Below are 17,500 nucleotides of genomic sequence, written 5' to 3'. Positions count from 1 at the left end.
TCGAGACCACTTCCATATGTGGTCCTGAATCAGACCCATGTCTGATTTTTTTTCAATGTGGCCGCAGTGTGACCAACCAAGGCGGATTTGATGCGACTTTTGCCTCAATAACCCCAGGTGTAACCCAAGTTTATGTCACTTTTTTCGAAGTTTGTCGCTTATTTTAATTTTTCGTCCCTTTTGTCGCCTTCCTTCTTTCTTTCTACCGTCTTTTTCCAAGTTTTTGTCTCCTTTTGTCATCACCATGTAAATGTTTTCCAGGTCCAAGGCTGTTGTTTAGTAAATCTATCTCTGACATCGCTGTATTCTTAGTCTTTATGCTTTAGACTTTATTATTCTACCAAAATTTATTCGCGCTGGTTAGGGGGTACATGGCTTAAAATAACCTGTTCAAATTATTTTACGGTCTAGTGGGCGGAGAAAGACGCTGATTGGCTGATGGGTGTCAGGGTTGATAAATACTACGCAACATGTGGAAGCATAGCGTGCGCTATTACCGAACTCGCATAAACAGACGCAGCGCAAACTGCGCTAGAGTTAGTAAATCAGGCCCTTAGAATATTAATCTGAGTCTGTCAGCAGCAAAATGAGCACTTTGTAAATACAAGATGGACAATTGTCCTATTAACTTACATTGTAGCTTGTTTCTCTGCTCTCGCTTAATACGTAATATTCGCTTAAAATAACCTGTTCAAAGTGGGAACATTACTGAAAAAAGCTTGAGAAACACTGCCCCCTGTCATCGGCAGAATAACCCCCAACCTGTGTTTCGGGGTAATATATCATCCAATGAGATTGGAAAGTGTCCAACTGTCCATTCGGCAGGTCACATCTTCTCCAAACACTAAAATGAAACAGTTAAAGCATCTGATGAATCTTGCAACCACTCAGTCTCCCAAAGATGCCAAGAATCTGTTCCTATTTTACAGCCACCGCTGCAGAATCAACAGAAATCCCCCCCAAAAAGTAAATTAACCACCTCTCATTGCACGTTTGCTTATAACCTTGAGGAAATGATTTGTGGAGACAAATATGGAAATCTCCCCTCCTTCTGCCAGGTTCTCTTCATTTTATAGGTTTGCTTTCAGCGCTTCGACTCTAAAGTGTCTCGCATTTTTATCTATAAACCTGGAAAAAAATGTGACCGGGTTGGATCAGTGGGCAGAGCAGGCGCACATGTACTGAGAGGTTTATGCCTCGACGCAGAGGGATAAACCTGTGACGATTTCCTGCATGTCTTACCCCTCTCTCTCTCACAACATCCACGGAAAAAGAAACAGCACAGCTTGCACAGGTGACAAATTCCTTCCCGGCAATTATAAGCTTGTCACGATGGGACACTTCACCACCGACAGATTAAAAAAGATGTTTAAGCTGTTAGTGCACACAGTCAAACATCCATAGAGAACACTGTAAGACACTGTAAGAGCATCTGAGAAACTAATATCTTCATTTAACCCAGAAATACAAAACATAGCGATGCACCGAATCCAGATTTTTGGGGTTCGGCTGAATCCTGAACCCCCTGGTTGAGATTGTGCTGACTCCTCCTCCCATCCTCAGTCCATGAACAAGTAAACACATGAATGAAGTAAACAGGGAATGTCCTTCCTTTGCCGTACCTGAAGTTGCTGCATTCTGGCTGCTGTCTGGAGATTCCTTCATGCACAACTCGTATTCTTTCAGATGTTTCAGACCAGATGTTGTAACAACGGCCATGTTGTGTATAGTTTAGGGTCCTCGCCACCACCAGACCAATCAGCATTGAACAGATTGAACATGTAGCTGGACTTGAATGGCCTTCTTTTGACTGAAAGTACTGCCAAACGACAACTTTTTCTGCTCACCAGATCCATGTCCACTTTCTCACAGCCTACTGCTCACCAGATCCATATCCACTTCTCACAGCCTACTGCTCACCTGATCCATGTCCACTTCCTCACAGCCTACTGCTCACCTGATCCATGTCCACTTCGCGTCACCAATCCATATCCACTTTCTCACAGCCTGCTGTTCACCAGATCCATATCCACTTTCTCACAGCCTACTGCTCACCTGATCCATGTCCACTTTCTCACAGCCTGCTGTTCACCAGATCCATATCCACTTTCTCACAGCCTACTGCTCACCAGATCCATGTCCACTTTCTCACAGCCTACTGCTCACCAGATCCATGTCCACTTTCTCACAGCCTACTGCTCACCAGATCCATGTCCACTTTCTCACAGCCTACTGCTCACCAGAACCATGTCCACTTTCTCACAGCCTACTGCATTGAACACTCCACCTATGTAAACACCTTCCCGTAATCAACGGCACCGTCACTACGGTGACTAGCGTAGCGCGCCTAGTGCAAGCGTAGGGTTCGGTTCCCTGGGAAAAAATTCTAAGGTTCAGCAGAAACCAGAACCCCGTCTAAAAGCCCAAATATTCAGGCCGAATCTGAAGCCGAATCCTGGATTCGGTGCATCCATAACAAAAACAGAAGATATCTTTTAAACAGGATATTCTACTATTCGGATATTTGTTCGTTGGGTAGGTATCTGATTAGTTTTCGTCAACAGTAATAGGTATCAGATTGTTTTTTTGTGGGATTTTGAACGTCAACAGTAACGTGACCTGAAGACAGCGAGTAACGTTCCTTATTAGCAACAGTTTGCTTTATTTGCAATCGTTTATAAAAAGCCTTCATCTGTGATTTTTGTAATATAATAATAATAATAATAATAATAATAATAATAATAATAAGTAATAGTAATTCTTCCTACGTACACCGAGAGTCACTTGGTAAGATGCCACATAATAGACTCATAACAAGTCCTTACTTTCTCAGTATAAAGTCTTCCCTTCAGCTGTCAGAAGAAGAACAGTATCTGCATTTCGTGCCTTTGATCTGACAGATTTTTAGAGTTTTTTCCTGCTTTTTCCATACCTCTTCATGTGCATTTCGCCTCGAGCAACTCCCCCGTGTCACAGCTGAACTGGGTCAGATGCGGACCCCTGCTGCACTCCGCTCCCTATGCTCCCAATCAGAAGTCAGCTCAGATAGTTGACAGTTCGCCCTACTTCACGGGAAACTAGACTGGACTTTATGCACCAAAAAATGTGATGCTGAAGCTGAGCCCTGAAGGGAACACAATTAATTGGGAGGCAGTTTTGGGACATTTCCCACTATTCCAAGAACCCAAATCACCAGTATATTGATTTCAACATATGTAATAGGACATATTGAGACTCCTCAGAAGAGATACGTCTCCAAAAGGCATTCCTACTCCCTATTGCACTTTCTGAAGAAACAGGAACTTTCTTGCACATGGTCTCGGAGTGTGAACATTGTCTGGGAGTGTGAACAGGTCTGGGAGTGTGAACATGGTCTGAGAGTGTGAACATGGTCTGAGAGTGTGAACATGGTCTGGGAGCATGAACAGGTCTCGGAGTGTGAACATGGTCTGGGAGTGTCAACATGGTCTGGGAGCGTGAACAGGTCTCGGAGTGTGAACATGGTCTGGGAGTGTGAACAGGTCTGGGAGTGTGAACAGGTCTGGGAGCGTGAACAGGTCTGGGAGTGTGAACAGGTCTGGGAGCGTGAACAGGTCTCGGAGTGTGAACATGGTCTGGGAGTGTGAACAGGTCTGGGAGTGTGAACAGGTCTGGGAGCGTGAACAGGTCTGGGAGCGTGAACAGGTCTCGGAGCATGAACAGGTCTGGGAGCATGAACAGGTCTGGGAGCGTGAACAGGTCTGGGAGCGTGAACAGGTCTGGGAGCATGAACAGGTCTGGGAGCATGAACAGGTCTCGGAGCATGAACAGGTCTGGGAGCATGAACAGGTCTGGGAGCATGAACAGGTCTGGGAGCATGAACAGGTCTCGGAGCATGAACAGGTCTGGGAGCATGAACAGGTCTGGGAGCGTGAACAGGTCTGGGAGCGTGAACATGGTCTGGGAGCGTGAACAGGTCTGGGAGCGTGAACATGGTCTGGGAGCGTGAACATGGTCTGGGAGCGTGAACAGGTCTGGGAGCGTGAACAGGTCTGGGGAGCGGAACAGGTCTGGAGCGTGAACAGGTCTGGGACGTGGAACATGGTCTGGGAGTGTGAACAGGTCTGGGAGCGTGAACAGGTCTGGGAGTGTGAACAGGTCTGGGAGCATGAACAGGTCTGGGAGCGTGAACAGGTCTGGGAGCATGAACAGGTCTGGGAGCATGAACAGGTCTGGGAGCATGAACAGGTCTGGGAGCATGAACAGGTCTCGGAGCATGAACAGGTCTGGGAGCATGAACAGGTCTGGGAGCATGAACAGGTCTGGGAGCATGAACAGGTCTCGGAGCATGAACAGGTCTGGGAGCATGAACAGGTCTGGGAGCATGAACAGGTCTGGGAGTGTGAACATGGTCTGGGAGTGTGAACAGGTCTGGGAGCGTGAACAGGTCTGGGAGTGTGAACAGGTCTGGGAGTGTGAACATGGTCTGGGAGTGTGAACAGGTCTGGGAGTGTGAACAGGTCTGGGAGTGTGAACATGGTCTGTGAGTGTGAACAGGTCTAGGAGTGTGAACATGGTCTGGGAGCGTGAACAGGTCTGGGAGTGTGAACAGGTCTGGGAGCATGAACAGGTGCATGAGTTCTGGAATAAAACAACATCAATAATATCTGATGTGATAGGATGTCCAAATTCCTACTGACCCGATTGTCTTGTTACTTAATGATGACTCTAAATTACACCTGCTTGGGAGACCGAGGAAAGTTTGGCTAGCCGGCTCGACTGCGACCAAGAAAATGATAGCTCAGAGCCCAGCCCCCAACCCCCACTCGCTTTGTATAAAACAGTGGTTGGTGTATTTTCTAGATATAGTTATGCTGGAGCTCTCTACAGCAAGGATTAACAAGGCCAAATCATCGACTATCAGCCTATGGGAAAGCACAGCAGCACAAATATCAGACCTAATGACCTCAGAGCGCAGAGGGTGGGGGGGTGGGAGAGGGTTTGTGTTTTTGTGTAATTTGTAGGGCTGTGCTCGATTGAAGAAATTCTTAGTCGACTAACCCTCATTCTATTGTATCGACTAATCGATTTACCGTATTTTCCGGACTGTAAGTGGCTCCGGAGTATAAGTCGCATCAGTCAAAAAATGCGTCATGAAGAGGAAAAAAAACATATATAAGTCGAATTTATTTAGAATAAACAAATCCATCAGTCAACTACACAATAGCACACAGAACAACAGGCTGAATACGGTATGTTTCCGGTATGTTAACGTAACACATTAACAGTTATTGAACTATACAATAGCACACAGAACAACAGGCTGAATACGGTATGTTTTTGGTATGTTAACGTAACACATTAACAGTTATTGAACTATACAATAGCACACAGAACAACAGGCTGAATACGGTATGTTTTTGGTATGTTAACGTAACACATTAACAGTTATTGAACTACACAATAGCACACAGAACAACAGGCTGAATACGGTATGTTTTCGGTATGTTAACGTAACACATTAACAGTTATTGAACTATATAATAGCACCCAGAACAGCTAGCTACCAGGGTGTGGAGCATGGATGGATTAAAAGGCGTGGAGACGTTGACCAGCCCCTCCCGACTCCTTCCTCCAGCTCTCGCCATCTCGCTCTCAGCCCGCCATTAGCCAATTAGCCGATTAGCTTTCTTTGATTTCTTCATTGCAGTAAGAGTCACCTTTTCGCCAGTCTCCCTCACAAGTTTCTCCCTCATTTCAAACTTTCTTTCTGCTGCTCCATTACCTTTTTCGGCTGCATATTTTACTACCTGCAGTTTATCTCTTTTCTTTCTCAGTTGTCTTTAGCAGCAGCATTCTAGTCGTCACAAGCCTAGAGCGCCCTCTCGCGGCTGTAGACGGTGATGTTTTCAGTATGAATTAACATTTAAAAACATGTTCAATTATATATATTTTGATATATAAGTCGCACCTGACTATAAGTCGCAGGACCAGCCAAAGTAGGAAAAGAAGTGCGACTCATAGTCTGGAAAATACGGTAGTTGATTTAATCGACAGATCTGTAAATCTGAGTTTCTCCACTAAGAGTCCTGCTAAAAGCACCACTTTAATTCTTGTGTTTACCAGAGATGTGCTCGTACGTTTCTTGGAAATAAGTCATTCAGCATGAAAACAGCATCAGACATGACTAATGGAGTAAAGAGATCTAAGTTGACTAAGACCAAAACCACCGATTAGTCGACTAATCCACTAAGAGGGAGCAGCCCTAGTAATTTGTTTAGTTTCTCTGTTTTTGTGCACCATCCACACATTGTGGAATTTATTCTGTATGTCTGAATGATATAAATGGTGCTAATGAAAAGAAATGTATCACAAAAAAAAACAACATGGATATATCATGATCATAAAAATCTAAATCTGTGCATGTTACACTCATTCTGGGTGAATGTCAAAAATGTTATTTCAAAGAAATCATTCAAAAACAGTCGCTTGTTGTAGAGCTGCAAAGATTAATCGATTAGTCTGCAACTATTAAATTAATCTGCAACTATTTTGATAATCAATTAATTGGTATTATATATGATATTTCTAGTAAGTGCTTAAATGTGTGTGTCTGCGTGTGTGTCTGTGTGTTTGTGTCTGAGTGTGCGTGTGTGTGTGTGTGTGTCCGTCTGTCTGTGTGTGTGTCTGTGTGTGTGTCTGTGTGCGTGCATCTGTCTGAGTCTGTGTGTGCGTCCGTCTGTCTGTCTGTGTGTGTGTCTGTGTCTGTGTGTGTCTGTATGTATGTGTCTGTCTGTCTGTGTGTGTGTCTGTGTGCGTGCATCTGTCTGTGTGTGTCTGTGTGTGTGTGTCTGTGTGTCTGTCTGTCTGTCTGTCTGTCTGTCTGTGTGACTGTGTGTGTGGGCCTGTCTGTCTGTGTGTGTGTCTGTGTCTGTCTGTATGTATGTGTCTGTCTGTCTGTGTGTGTGTCTGTGTGCGTGCATCTGTCTGTGTGTGTCTGTGTGTGTGTCTGTGTGTCTGTCTGTCTGTCTGTCTGTGTGTGTCTGTGTGTGTGTGCCTGTCTGTGTGTGTGTGTGTGTGTGTGTGTGCATCTGTCTGTGTCTGTGTGTGTGTGTGTGTGTGTCTGTGTGTCTGTGTGTGTCTGTCTGTCTGTCTGTCTGTGTCTGTGCATCTGTCTGTGTCTGTGTGTGTGTGTGTGTGTGTGTGTGTCTGTGTGTCTGTGTGTGTCTGTCTGTCTGTCTGTGTCTGTGCATCTGTCTGTGTCTGTGTGTGTGTGTCTGTGTGTCTGTGTGTGTGTGTCTGTGTGTCTGTCTGTCTGTCTGTCTGTGTCCTTCTGCGTCTGTGAATGCGTTATTCTATCCTCTGTGGATCCTATTTCACGTACCCATGTTATTCTACTGTACTCCTGTATCTTTTGTCGTTACTATAATGTCTAAGTGTGTAACACTACCAGAGTCCAGTGCCCAGCCCTACTAAAACAACATGGCATTGTTCAATCCTGTAATCTATAGTCACAACAGAGCCGAACAAACCAGTTGAATTATTTCAGACCGAGACGGCAGTAATCACGACTCTAAACGTCTGGATAAAATCTGATCTGTTTCAACACGCTGCCGGGTTTCTCCTCAGGATATTATTTTTTGTTTAGAGGAGGAGATAAGCCGTCCAGGTGATGACACAGTCCGTCTTCTGATCAATAAACTAAAAAAAGGTGACAGCCTAAACAATAAGTCACACTTATCAAATATATGGCACTTGCTGTGAGGCGGAGAAGTTCTGGCAGGTAAAGAGGACCACCTCTATAAATAAAAGGGTTATAAAACTCTGTGGTGGAGACCGTTATGTGACATGTCAAGCTACATTTCACCCATTTTTAAAACTTATTTAACGAAGAAAAATCTTATTTCCTATATGTGGCTCTCTGCCCCAAAGTTCCTGCTGAAGAAGTAAATCTTGTGAACAAAAAAAAGGTCTCTACCGGGAGAGCAAAGCTCTTATGCTGTTTCAAGAAAGCTCTGAGCACAGGTAATTTAAAAAACTACATTTTTAAAATGTGTGCAGATTAATTAGTTTGTTTTCCCCACAGGAGACCTGCAGGGCAGACAGACCTGACAATGTCCTTTAGTATTTATTTTATTTTTTTTATTCCAGTGGCACAGAGAGAGTAGCTTGGTTTGTACCGTGCAAACATGGCCGAGCTGCACACCTCCAACATTTCGTAACAACGCGTACGTGGTAGCAAAGATTGGCTACAGGGGAGAAGAAGTCCGTTCTTTGAGCCGCTCTGACTGCAATCAGTATTAGGCCGGTTACACACTGGCTGCGTGGCGAGTCCGTTTTTATTTGGGCTCCCATGGTAACAGGTTAGAGCGTGCACACTGCCTGCAGGACACATCTCAGCTAGAAATAGAACAGACGCCTATTTTTCACGCGACACGCAAGCGTGTTGGAAGCGTTTCCAGACAACATAGATAACGAAAAGATTTTAAAAAAAGGTCTTTTGGGCACTAATACATATTAATTAATGACATTTTGACGTTTGAAAGTCTCTAGTTTTGATATAAATGCAGATATACAAATGTAAAAGACAAAAATCGATTTTGAAACAGCTTTTGTCGACTGGGAATTATTTTAGGCGAGGACAGACCAACAGAACTTTGGCTTATTTTGTTAAATGAAGAATAAAAAAAAGGTTTCGAAAACCTATTTCCTGTGAAGGTAAGGGATGTTTTGGTATCAGTACTGCTGTCATAAAATTAAAAACAATATCCAGTCAAAGTGAGCAGATTTACCAGATTCAAACAACTACCGTATTTTCCGGACTATAAGTCGCACTTTTTTTTCCTACTTTGGCTGGTCCTGCGACTTATAGTCAGGTGCGACTTATATATCAAAATATATATATCAAAATATATATATATATATATATATATATATATAATTTAACATATTTTAAAGGAACACCGACTTATTAGAATTTAGCTTATTCATCCGTCGCACCCCCAGAGTTAGACCAGTCCATACATACCCTTCTCATCTCAGTGCGTGCTGTAAAGCTGTCTGACGGCTCCAGCATTAGCTTAGCTTAGCACAGATGCTGCAGGTGACTGGTTCCAACTAGCCTACTGCTCCGAATTGTGACAAAAGTGACAAAATAACACCAACATGTTCCTATTTACATGTTGTGATTTGTAGAGTCACAGCGTGTACAAAAAACAACATAACATGAGACACAGCCATCTCTCATGTCTCATGTTACGTTGTTTTTTGTACACGCTGTGACTCTACAAATCACAACATGTAAACAGGAACATGTTGGTGTTATTTTGTCACTTATTCGGAGCAGTAGGATTACTGGAACCAGTCACCTGCAGGTTCTGTGATGGGCTGATGCTGCTGGAGCCGTCAGACAGCTTTACAGCACGCACGGACACAAGAAAGGTATGTATGGACTAGTCTAACTCTGGGGGTTACGGTGAATAAGCTAAAGTCCCAATAAGTCGGCATGTTCCTTTAAATGTTAATTCATACTGAAAACATTACCGTCTACAGCCGAGAGAGGGCGCTCTAGGCTTGTGACAACTATATGCTGCTCTTAAAGACAACTGAGAGAGAAAAGAAAATCCTATTCTGCAGATTACAAGATTACAAACTGCAGGTAGTAAAATATGCAGCCCGAAAACGGTAATCGAGCTGCAGAAAGAAAGTTTGGAGTGAGAGAGAAAACTTGTGAGGGAGACTGGCGAAAAGGTGACTCTTACTGCAATGAAGAAATCAAAGAAAGCTAATCGGCTAATGGCGGGCTGAGAGCAAGATGGCCAGAGCTGGAGGAAGGAGTCCACAGATGGGCGCTTGAACAACGTGCTGCCGGGAGGGGCTCGTCAACGGTGCAGCTACGTCTCCACGCCTTTTAATCCATCCATGCTCCAAGCCCTGGTAGCTAGTTGCTCTGTGAGCTATTGTATAGTTCAATAACTGTTAAAGTGCCCATATTATGAAAAAAAATCCCTTTTTCTGGGATTTGGGGTGTTCTTTTGTGTCTCTGGTGCTTCCACACACATACAAACTTTGAAATAAATCCATCCATGCTGTTCTGAGTGAGATACGGTTTCTGAATGTGTCCTGCCTTCATTCTCCTGGTGAGCTGTTCAAAATCGGCTCGGACGTCACAGTCCGAAATGAGCTGGCTAACCACAACCGTTAGCTCGTTAGCATGCTAACCGTTAGCATTAGCATGCTAACACTAATGCTAACGCTAGCATGCTACGTCGTTCTCAATAGCAAAGCACTGCTACAACACACACAAGTTCATCATAATCTACAAAAGAACTACTTACATGTGCGCCCTCATTTAGAAGTCTCCCAGCTGATCCTGCCTTGTAACTGACCAAAGTTGGAGAAACAGCCTTTCTTTTACTGTCTCTAGAGTTAGCTAGCTGACATGATCTACATCTGAGCTACTGAGCATGTGCGAGTGCAATCAAAGATAGTACAGAAGAAGAAGATGAAAAGAGGTCTCACTCTGTAGCTAAAACAGAAACCAGGTGAAAAGAGGATCTGCAGCAGTGAGAGAGAGCTGTACATACCGGACACCTACTAGGGGTGGGAATCACCAGAGGCCTCACGATACGATATCATCACGATACTTATGTCACGATACAATATCATTGCGATTTTAAAGATATCGCAATATTCTGCGATATATTGCGATTTTAAAGATATTGCAATATTCTGCGATATATTGCAATTTATTACCTTTTTTCAACTTCAAATTTTTCCCCCAATTTCAAATGATGTCCCCAAAAGAAAACTTTGTCAACATCTGTTTTATCTAAAAAGACACATGTCTCCGTTTGTTCATCTCACTTCAATTTTGTTCAAATGACAAATCAGATTGTCAAGCAGACAAACTGACCAACACATATATATAATACATATATAATACAAGATCCATACTTGCGTCTGTGTATCAATACAGTATTGCAACGGAAAATATTTGCGATACTATGCTGTATAGATTTTTCTCCCACCCCTAACACCTACCATATTCAGCCTGTTGTTCTGGGTGCTATTGTATAGTTGACAGATGAAAAAGGCTGTTTTTGGTCTTGGATTTTGTGAAATAAATTTCTAAATAAATGCGACTTATAGTCCAGTGCAATTTATATATGTTTTCCTCTTCATGATGCATTTTTGACTGATGCAACTTATAACTCGGAGCCACTTACAGTCCGAAAAATTACGGTATGCAACTACTAGAAAACACTGGGCATACAAACTAGTATTTAGTCACAATGTAATTGTGTTTGTTGCTCCATTGACACATCATGACGTGATGTTGCAGGGTGTGTCTCTGTGTGTGTGTGTGTGTGTGTGTGTGTGTGTGTGTGTGTGTGTGTGTGTGTGTGTGTGTGTGTGTGTGTGGGAGCGCATTCTTTAGAGTTGAGCCGACCGTCCGACTCATCTATGTTGCATTAGACTGCTGTAGATGTTTAAGGTTGTGCTCATTTTAACTCCTTTAACGGCTTCAGAATTTTAAATATTACCAATTTTTTCTTAAAATATTCAAACTTTTGTACTTTATACATTATTCTGACTTTTTTGTTTTAAATATTCTGTCTTTTTCTTGAAATATTAGGATTTTTACTTTGAAATATTACAACATTTTTTTTTAATAAAACAACTTAAAAAAGATTATATATATATATATATATATATATATATATATATATATATATTTTTTTTTTTTAAGATTGTCGGTATCAGGACATCTCTTATGTCATTCCCAGAATAAGTGTATAATAGTTTTTTCTTCAATTCGACGAAGTTTACATTTGTTATCTACCGTCACAAATCTTAATGTACAATGTATGAGTCCCCAATAGATAGCCTATAACATGTCTGCTTCAATGACAGGGACAAAAACAGAAATTCCTAAATAATTCCAGTTGTCACAAGATGAGGAAACGTTACCTAGCTAATAAAGTTTAAACTGCCAAAGCTAGCACTGCCAGGCTAACGTTAATGAAGTTTCAACTGTCAAAGCTAGCACTGCCAGGCTAACATCAATTAAGTTTAAACTGCCAAAGCTAGCACTGCCAGGCTAACGTTAATTAAGTTTAAACTGCCAAAGCTAGCACTGCCAGGCTAACGTTTAGAAGTTTAAACTGCCAAAGCTAGCACTGCCAGGCTAACGTTTTAGAAGTTTAAACTGCCAAAGCTAGCACTGCCAGGCTAACGTTTTTGAAGTTTAAACTGCCAAAGATAGCGCTGCCAGGCTAACATTTTAGAAGTTTAAACTGCGCTGCAGCTAGCACTGCCAGGCTAACGTTAATGAAGTTTAACCGCCAAAGCTACGCACCGCAAGGCTAACGCTTTTAGAAGTTTAAACTGCCAAGTGCTAGCACTGCCAGGCTAACGTTTTTGAAGTTTAAACTGTCAAAGCTAGCACTGCCAGGCTAACGTTAATTAAGTTTCAACTGTCAAAGCTAGCACTGCCAGGCTAACGTTAATTAAGTTTAAACTGCCAAAGCTTTAGCACTGCCAGGCTAACGTTTTAGAAGTTTAAACTGCCAAAGCTAGCACTGCGCGCTAACGTTAATGAAGGTTTAACTGCCCGCCTAGCACTGCCAGGCTAACGTTTTTGAAGTTTAAACTGTCAAAGCTAGCACTGCCAGGCTAACGCTTTTGAAGTTTAAACTGTCAGAGCTAGCACCGCCAGGCTAACGTTTTTGAAGTTTAAACTGTCAAAGCTAGCACTGCCAGGCTAACGTTAATTAAGTTTAAACTGCCAAAGCTATCACTGCCAGGCTAACGTTTTAGAAGTTTAAACTGCCAAAGATAGCGCTGCCAGGCTAACATTTTAGAAGTTTAAACTGCCAAAGCTAGCACTGCCAGGCTAACGTTAATGAAGTTTAACTCGCCAAAGCTAGCACTGCAAGGCTAACGCTTTTTGAAGTTTAAACTGCCAAAGCTAGCACTGCCAGGCTAACGTTTTTGAAGTTTAAACTGTCAAAGCTAGCACTGCCAGGCTAACGTTAATTGCAAGTTTCAACAGTAGCCAGCACTGCCAGGCTAACGTTAATTAAGTTTAAACTGCCAAAGCTAGCACTGCCAGGCTAACGTTTTAAAAAGTTTAAACTGCCAAAGCAGCACCGCCAGGCTAACATTAATGAAGTTTAACTGCCAAAGCTAGCACTGCCAGGCTAACGTTTTTGAAGTTTAAACTGTCAAAGCTAGCACTGCCAGGCTAACGTTTTAGAAGTTTAAACTGCCAAAGATAGCGTTGCCAGGCTAACATTTTAGAAGTTTAAACTGCCAAAGCTAGCACTGCCAGGCTAACGTTAAATGAAGTTTAACTGCCAAAGCTAGCACTGCAAGGCTAACGTTTTAGAAGTTTAAACCGCCAAAGCTAGCACTGCCAGGCTAAGCCTTTTGAAGTTTAAACTGTCAAAGCTAGCACTGCCGGGTTAACGTTAATTAAGTTTCAACTGTCAAAAGCTAGCACTGCCAGGCTAATCGTTAATTAAGTTTAAACTGCCAAAGCTAGCACTGCCAGGTTAACGTTTTTAGAAGTTTAAACTGCCAAAGCTAGCACCGCCAGGCTAACGTTAATGAAGTTTAACTGCCAAAGCTAGCACTGCCAGGCTAACGTTTTAGTCGTTTAAACTGTCAACGCTAGCACTGCCAAGCTAACGTTTTTGAAGTTTAAACTGTCAAAGCTAGCACTGCCAGGCTAACGTTAATTAAGTTTAAACTGCCAAAGCTATCACTGCCAGGCTAACGTTTTAGAAGTTTAAACTGCCAAAGCTAGCACCGCCAGGCTAACGTTTTAGAAGTTTAAACTGCCAAAGCTAGCACCGCCAGGCTAACGTTTTTAGAAGTTTAAACTGCCAAAGCTAGCACTGCCAGGCTAACGTTTTAGAAGTTTAGCTAAACTGTCAAAGTTAGCACTGCCAGGCTAACGTTAATGAAGTTTAGCTAAACTGTCAAAGCTAACGGTGCCAGGCTAACCGTTAGAATCCAGATTCATTTAAACCCGCAGCTCAGTGGCTCGTTAATAATATCCAACAGTCTGTACACACTTCATGTGTAAAGTCCCAGTTTGAATAAACGCTAAGCTAACACACAGTCATCTGTGATTGAGGCTAGAAAGGGTTACAGCTAACGTACTGCGACGTCAGTTACGTTTAGACACCAAAACGACTTTAAGTTTAGGGGAAAAAATCGTGGTTTGGATTTAAAATCTCCCGAGTAACGAACGTGCGTTTCCTGTGTGCAAATATTAAAAATGTTATTATTATATTAGCCTAGATTTTGCGGAGACAGACCGTATCTGTATCCCTTCTAGCCACAATCGTCATATGTCGGCTCATGTAAACAACGCCGGAGTAATGCTTAGCTACGGCCAACATTGGCCAGCAAACAAAACTCACAGTAGTACGCGACGACCGGGTCCCGTTTCTCATGTTCCTGTGCGGTCCGCAGGTGGTGCTGGATGGCTTTGAGCTGAGGCGGTAGAGCCATGTCTGTTTAAAAACTCCTCCAGGAGAACGGCATCAATGAATTGAGTGTAGAACGGGCTCCCCTTTTGGTTGTTGTTAGCGAGTGTTCTCTTTACTTCCGCGTGTTTGTCCAATAGGAGCGGCCTCCGCCGGGACAGATGACGTAACCAACTGTATTGATGGGAATCCAGTAAAACATGTTGGGAGTTTAGACTGATATGGTGTTGATATTACATCATATTATTGTGACTTTTATTTGATTATAAAAGAATAAGCTATTATCTGTATGGTCTTGTATTGTATTTACTCAAAAGTATGGACAATGTTGGATTTATAGGCTAAGTTAGTTTACAAGTTATTTAGCCTAACAAGTTATTAATAATGTAATGTAATACATTTAAAATGCGAAATGTTTTTTCAACGTTTTGATCACCACTGTTACCAACGTTTTTCCATGCTTTTTATGTTTTTGAAGCTTTTTCTGACATTTGTGTGACTTTTTTCAACATTCTGTTATAATTTAATTTTTCAAATGCTATAAAATTGAATAAAACACCCAAATTCAATCAAAGCAGTGACGTGATCATTCATTTTACTTGTGAAGAGCGTTGAAGGGAACCATCCACGTGCATTTCTTTTTGACAATTTCAGTTGGAAAGAGAACCTGTTCATCCAACACCGAGGAGTCGAGGAGCTATCAAATAACCGCCATGGGATGCAGCCTAATAGGAGTCCGACAGAAATGGATCTACTCAGGATTAGACCCATTCAAAAGTTCCTCTAGGAAATTCAGTGTTTGTGGTCAAGTTGAAACCAGGATCCCTTGGAACTGAGTTTGCAGTCAGGCATTCAAGCAAAACCATACTCTACGATAAACACACGGCACATGCTGTATACGGTATTCTAAGAAGAGTGGGTGGGCTTGAGCAGAGAGTTCATCTGTGGTGAAACGGAGAGATTCAATCTGTTGGCTTGTGTCTGAGAGATGCAACAAAGGAGAGACTACAAACCCCTTTATGTACACTGTAGTGAGGCGCTCTTGCTGGTGGAAGGGTTTCTCGGGGCCAACAAAAAAGGAAAAGCGCGCGCAGGCCCCCCCCGCCGCCCCCACAAAAAAAAAAAACAAACAAAAGAGGGCCCGGAAAGGGGGGGGAAGGGGGGGAGGGGCCCCCCCCCCCCCCCCCCCCACCACACCCCCCCCCCCCAGCCCCCCCCCCCCCCCCCCAAGGACCAGACAGCACGAACCCCACACCCCACAAAAAACAAACAAAAGCAAAGCAAGAAAAACCCCCCCAAACCAACCAAAAAAACCCCCCCCCACCAACCCCCAACCCACCCACCCCCCCCCAAAACCACACCACCCCCCCCACCCACCCCCCCCCCCAACCCTCCCACCATCCGCCTCCCCCCCCCATCACACACTACCCCATAAACCCACACCACCCCACCATCCCCACCCCCCCACCCCAGCCCCTAAACCTCCCAGGGAGGGACACCACCATTCCCAAAAACCCAGAACAACAACAACACACCCAGTCCTCCAAAACCGACAGCACTCCCACACCACAGCCCCCCCCCCCGCCCCCCTTAGTCCTCCAAACCCTAGACACGTCACTCTAGTCCTCCAAAGACCCCAGACACCACTCCCCGATCCTCCCAACCCAGGACACGCACTCCCCTGCAGTCCCTCCAAGTAACCCTAGGGGGACACGCATCCCTGCAGTCCCTCCCAAAGGACCCCTAGGGGGACACTGCACCCCAGCAGTCCGCAATGATCACTAGGGGACACTTACCCCTGCAGTCCTCCAAAGGTCCCCCGGGTACACTACCATTTGAGAAACATTGCAAGTCGATGAAGAGATGAAAAACCCTGCTCCAAGCCCAACCACTTCAATTTCATTGGTGTATTAATGTTTTTACCTTTGCTCCCACCAAAGACTCAAACAACATAAAAATAAATGGATGTGTGTTTGTGGATTGCCGCTTGGAAGCCAGGAGTTTGCATTTTGGCCATCACGCATCTCTCGTATTTTAGGCCAGAAGAGATCAGCTTGAAACAAAAGGGGCCAGTAAACCAAAATGAAGAAGTACACATAGCTTGTATACAACTGCTACCAATAGGTATGTCTCTACAGTCTTATTAGGAGTTAAACATAGCGGCTGTATACTGCCACCTATAGGCACTGTCTCTACAGTCTTATTAGGAGCAAACATAGCTTTATACTGCTACCTATGTAGCATGTCTCTACAGTCTTATTAGGAGTTAAACATAGCGGCGTGTATACTCTACCTATAGGCATGTCATGCTACAGTCTTATTAGGAGTTAAACATAGCGATAGCACTGCTACCTATAGGTATGGCCCTACAGTCTTCATTAGGAGTTAAACATAGCGCAAGAATGCTACCACAGTGTCTCTACAGTCTTGATTAGGAGTTAAACATAGTTGACACAAGCAATACTACAGGACATGTCTCTACAGTCCTATTAGGAGTTAAACATATGGTATACTGCTACCTAGAGGCATGTCACTACAGTCTTATTAGGAGTTAAAACATAGCACTTGTATACCGCTACCTATAGGCATGTCTCTACAGTCTTATTAGGAGTTAAACAGCGTGCATACTGCTACCTATAGGCATCGCCACAGTCTTATTAGGAGTTAAACATATAGTAGCATAAGTCCCACAGTCTTATTAGGAGTTAAACATAGCTGTATACTGCTACCTATAGGGCATGTCGCCACAGTCCATTAGGAGTTAAACATAACGCCTGTATACTGCTACCTATAGGCATGTCTCTCACAGCCTTATTAGGGAGTTAAACATAGCAGCTGTATACTGCCACCTATAAGCATGTCCCTACAGCTTATTAGGAGTTAAACATAGCACTTCGTATACACTGCTACCTATAGGCATGTCGCCACAGTCTTATTAGGGAGTTAAACATAGCTTTGTAGCATCGCCACCCAAGCATGTCCCTACAGTCTTATTAGGAGTTGTACATAGCGCTGTATAC

At 43.4% G+C, this 17,500-nt stretch overlaps 1 protein-coding gene across 2 annotated transcripts in view; it reads right to left on the bottom strand.

The window, feature by feature from the left end:
* vta1 (vesicle (multivesicular body) trafficking 1) overlaps positions 1-17,500 on the bottom strand; it is a 141,725-nt gene that overhangs the window by 107,759 nt on the left and 16,466 nt on the right. For both annotated transcript variants that reach the window (XM_039781788.1, XM_039781789.1), the window contains exon 2: positions 14,415-14,521. In XM_039781788.1, the coding sequence (XP_039637722.1) occupies positions 14,415-14,505 (91 nt within the window). In that variant the 5' untranslated portion in view covers positions 14,506-14,521. The remainder of the gene's footprint in view (positions 1-14,414; positions 14,522-17,500) is intronic.

The sequence above is a fragment of the Perca fluviatilis genome, chromosome 18 (genome assembly GCF_010015445.1).
Source record: "Perca fluviatilis chromosome 18, GENO_Pfluv_1.0, whole genome shotgun sequence".
Lineage (NCBI taxonomy): Eukaryota > Metazoa > Chordata > Actinopteri > Perciformes > Percidae > Perca > Perca fluviatilis.
Note: the sequence above shows the minus strand (reverse complement) of the source record. Positions and strands in the feature narration are given on the sequence as shown.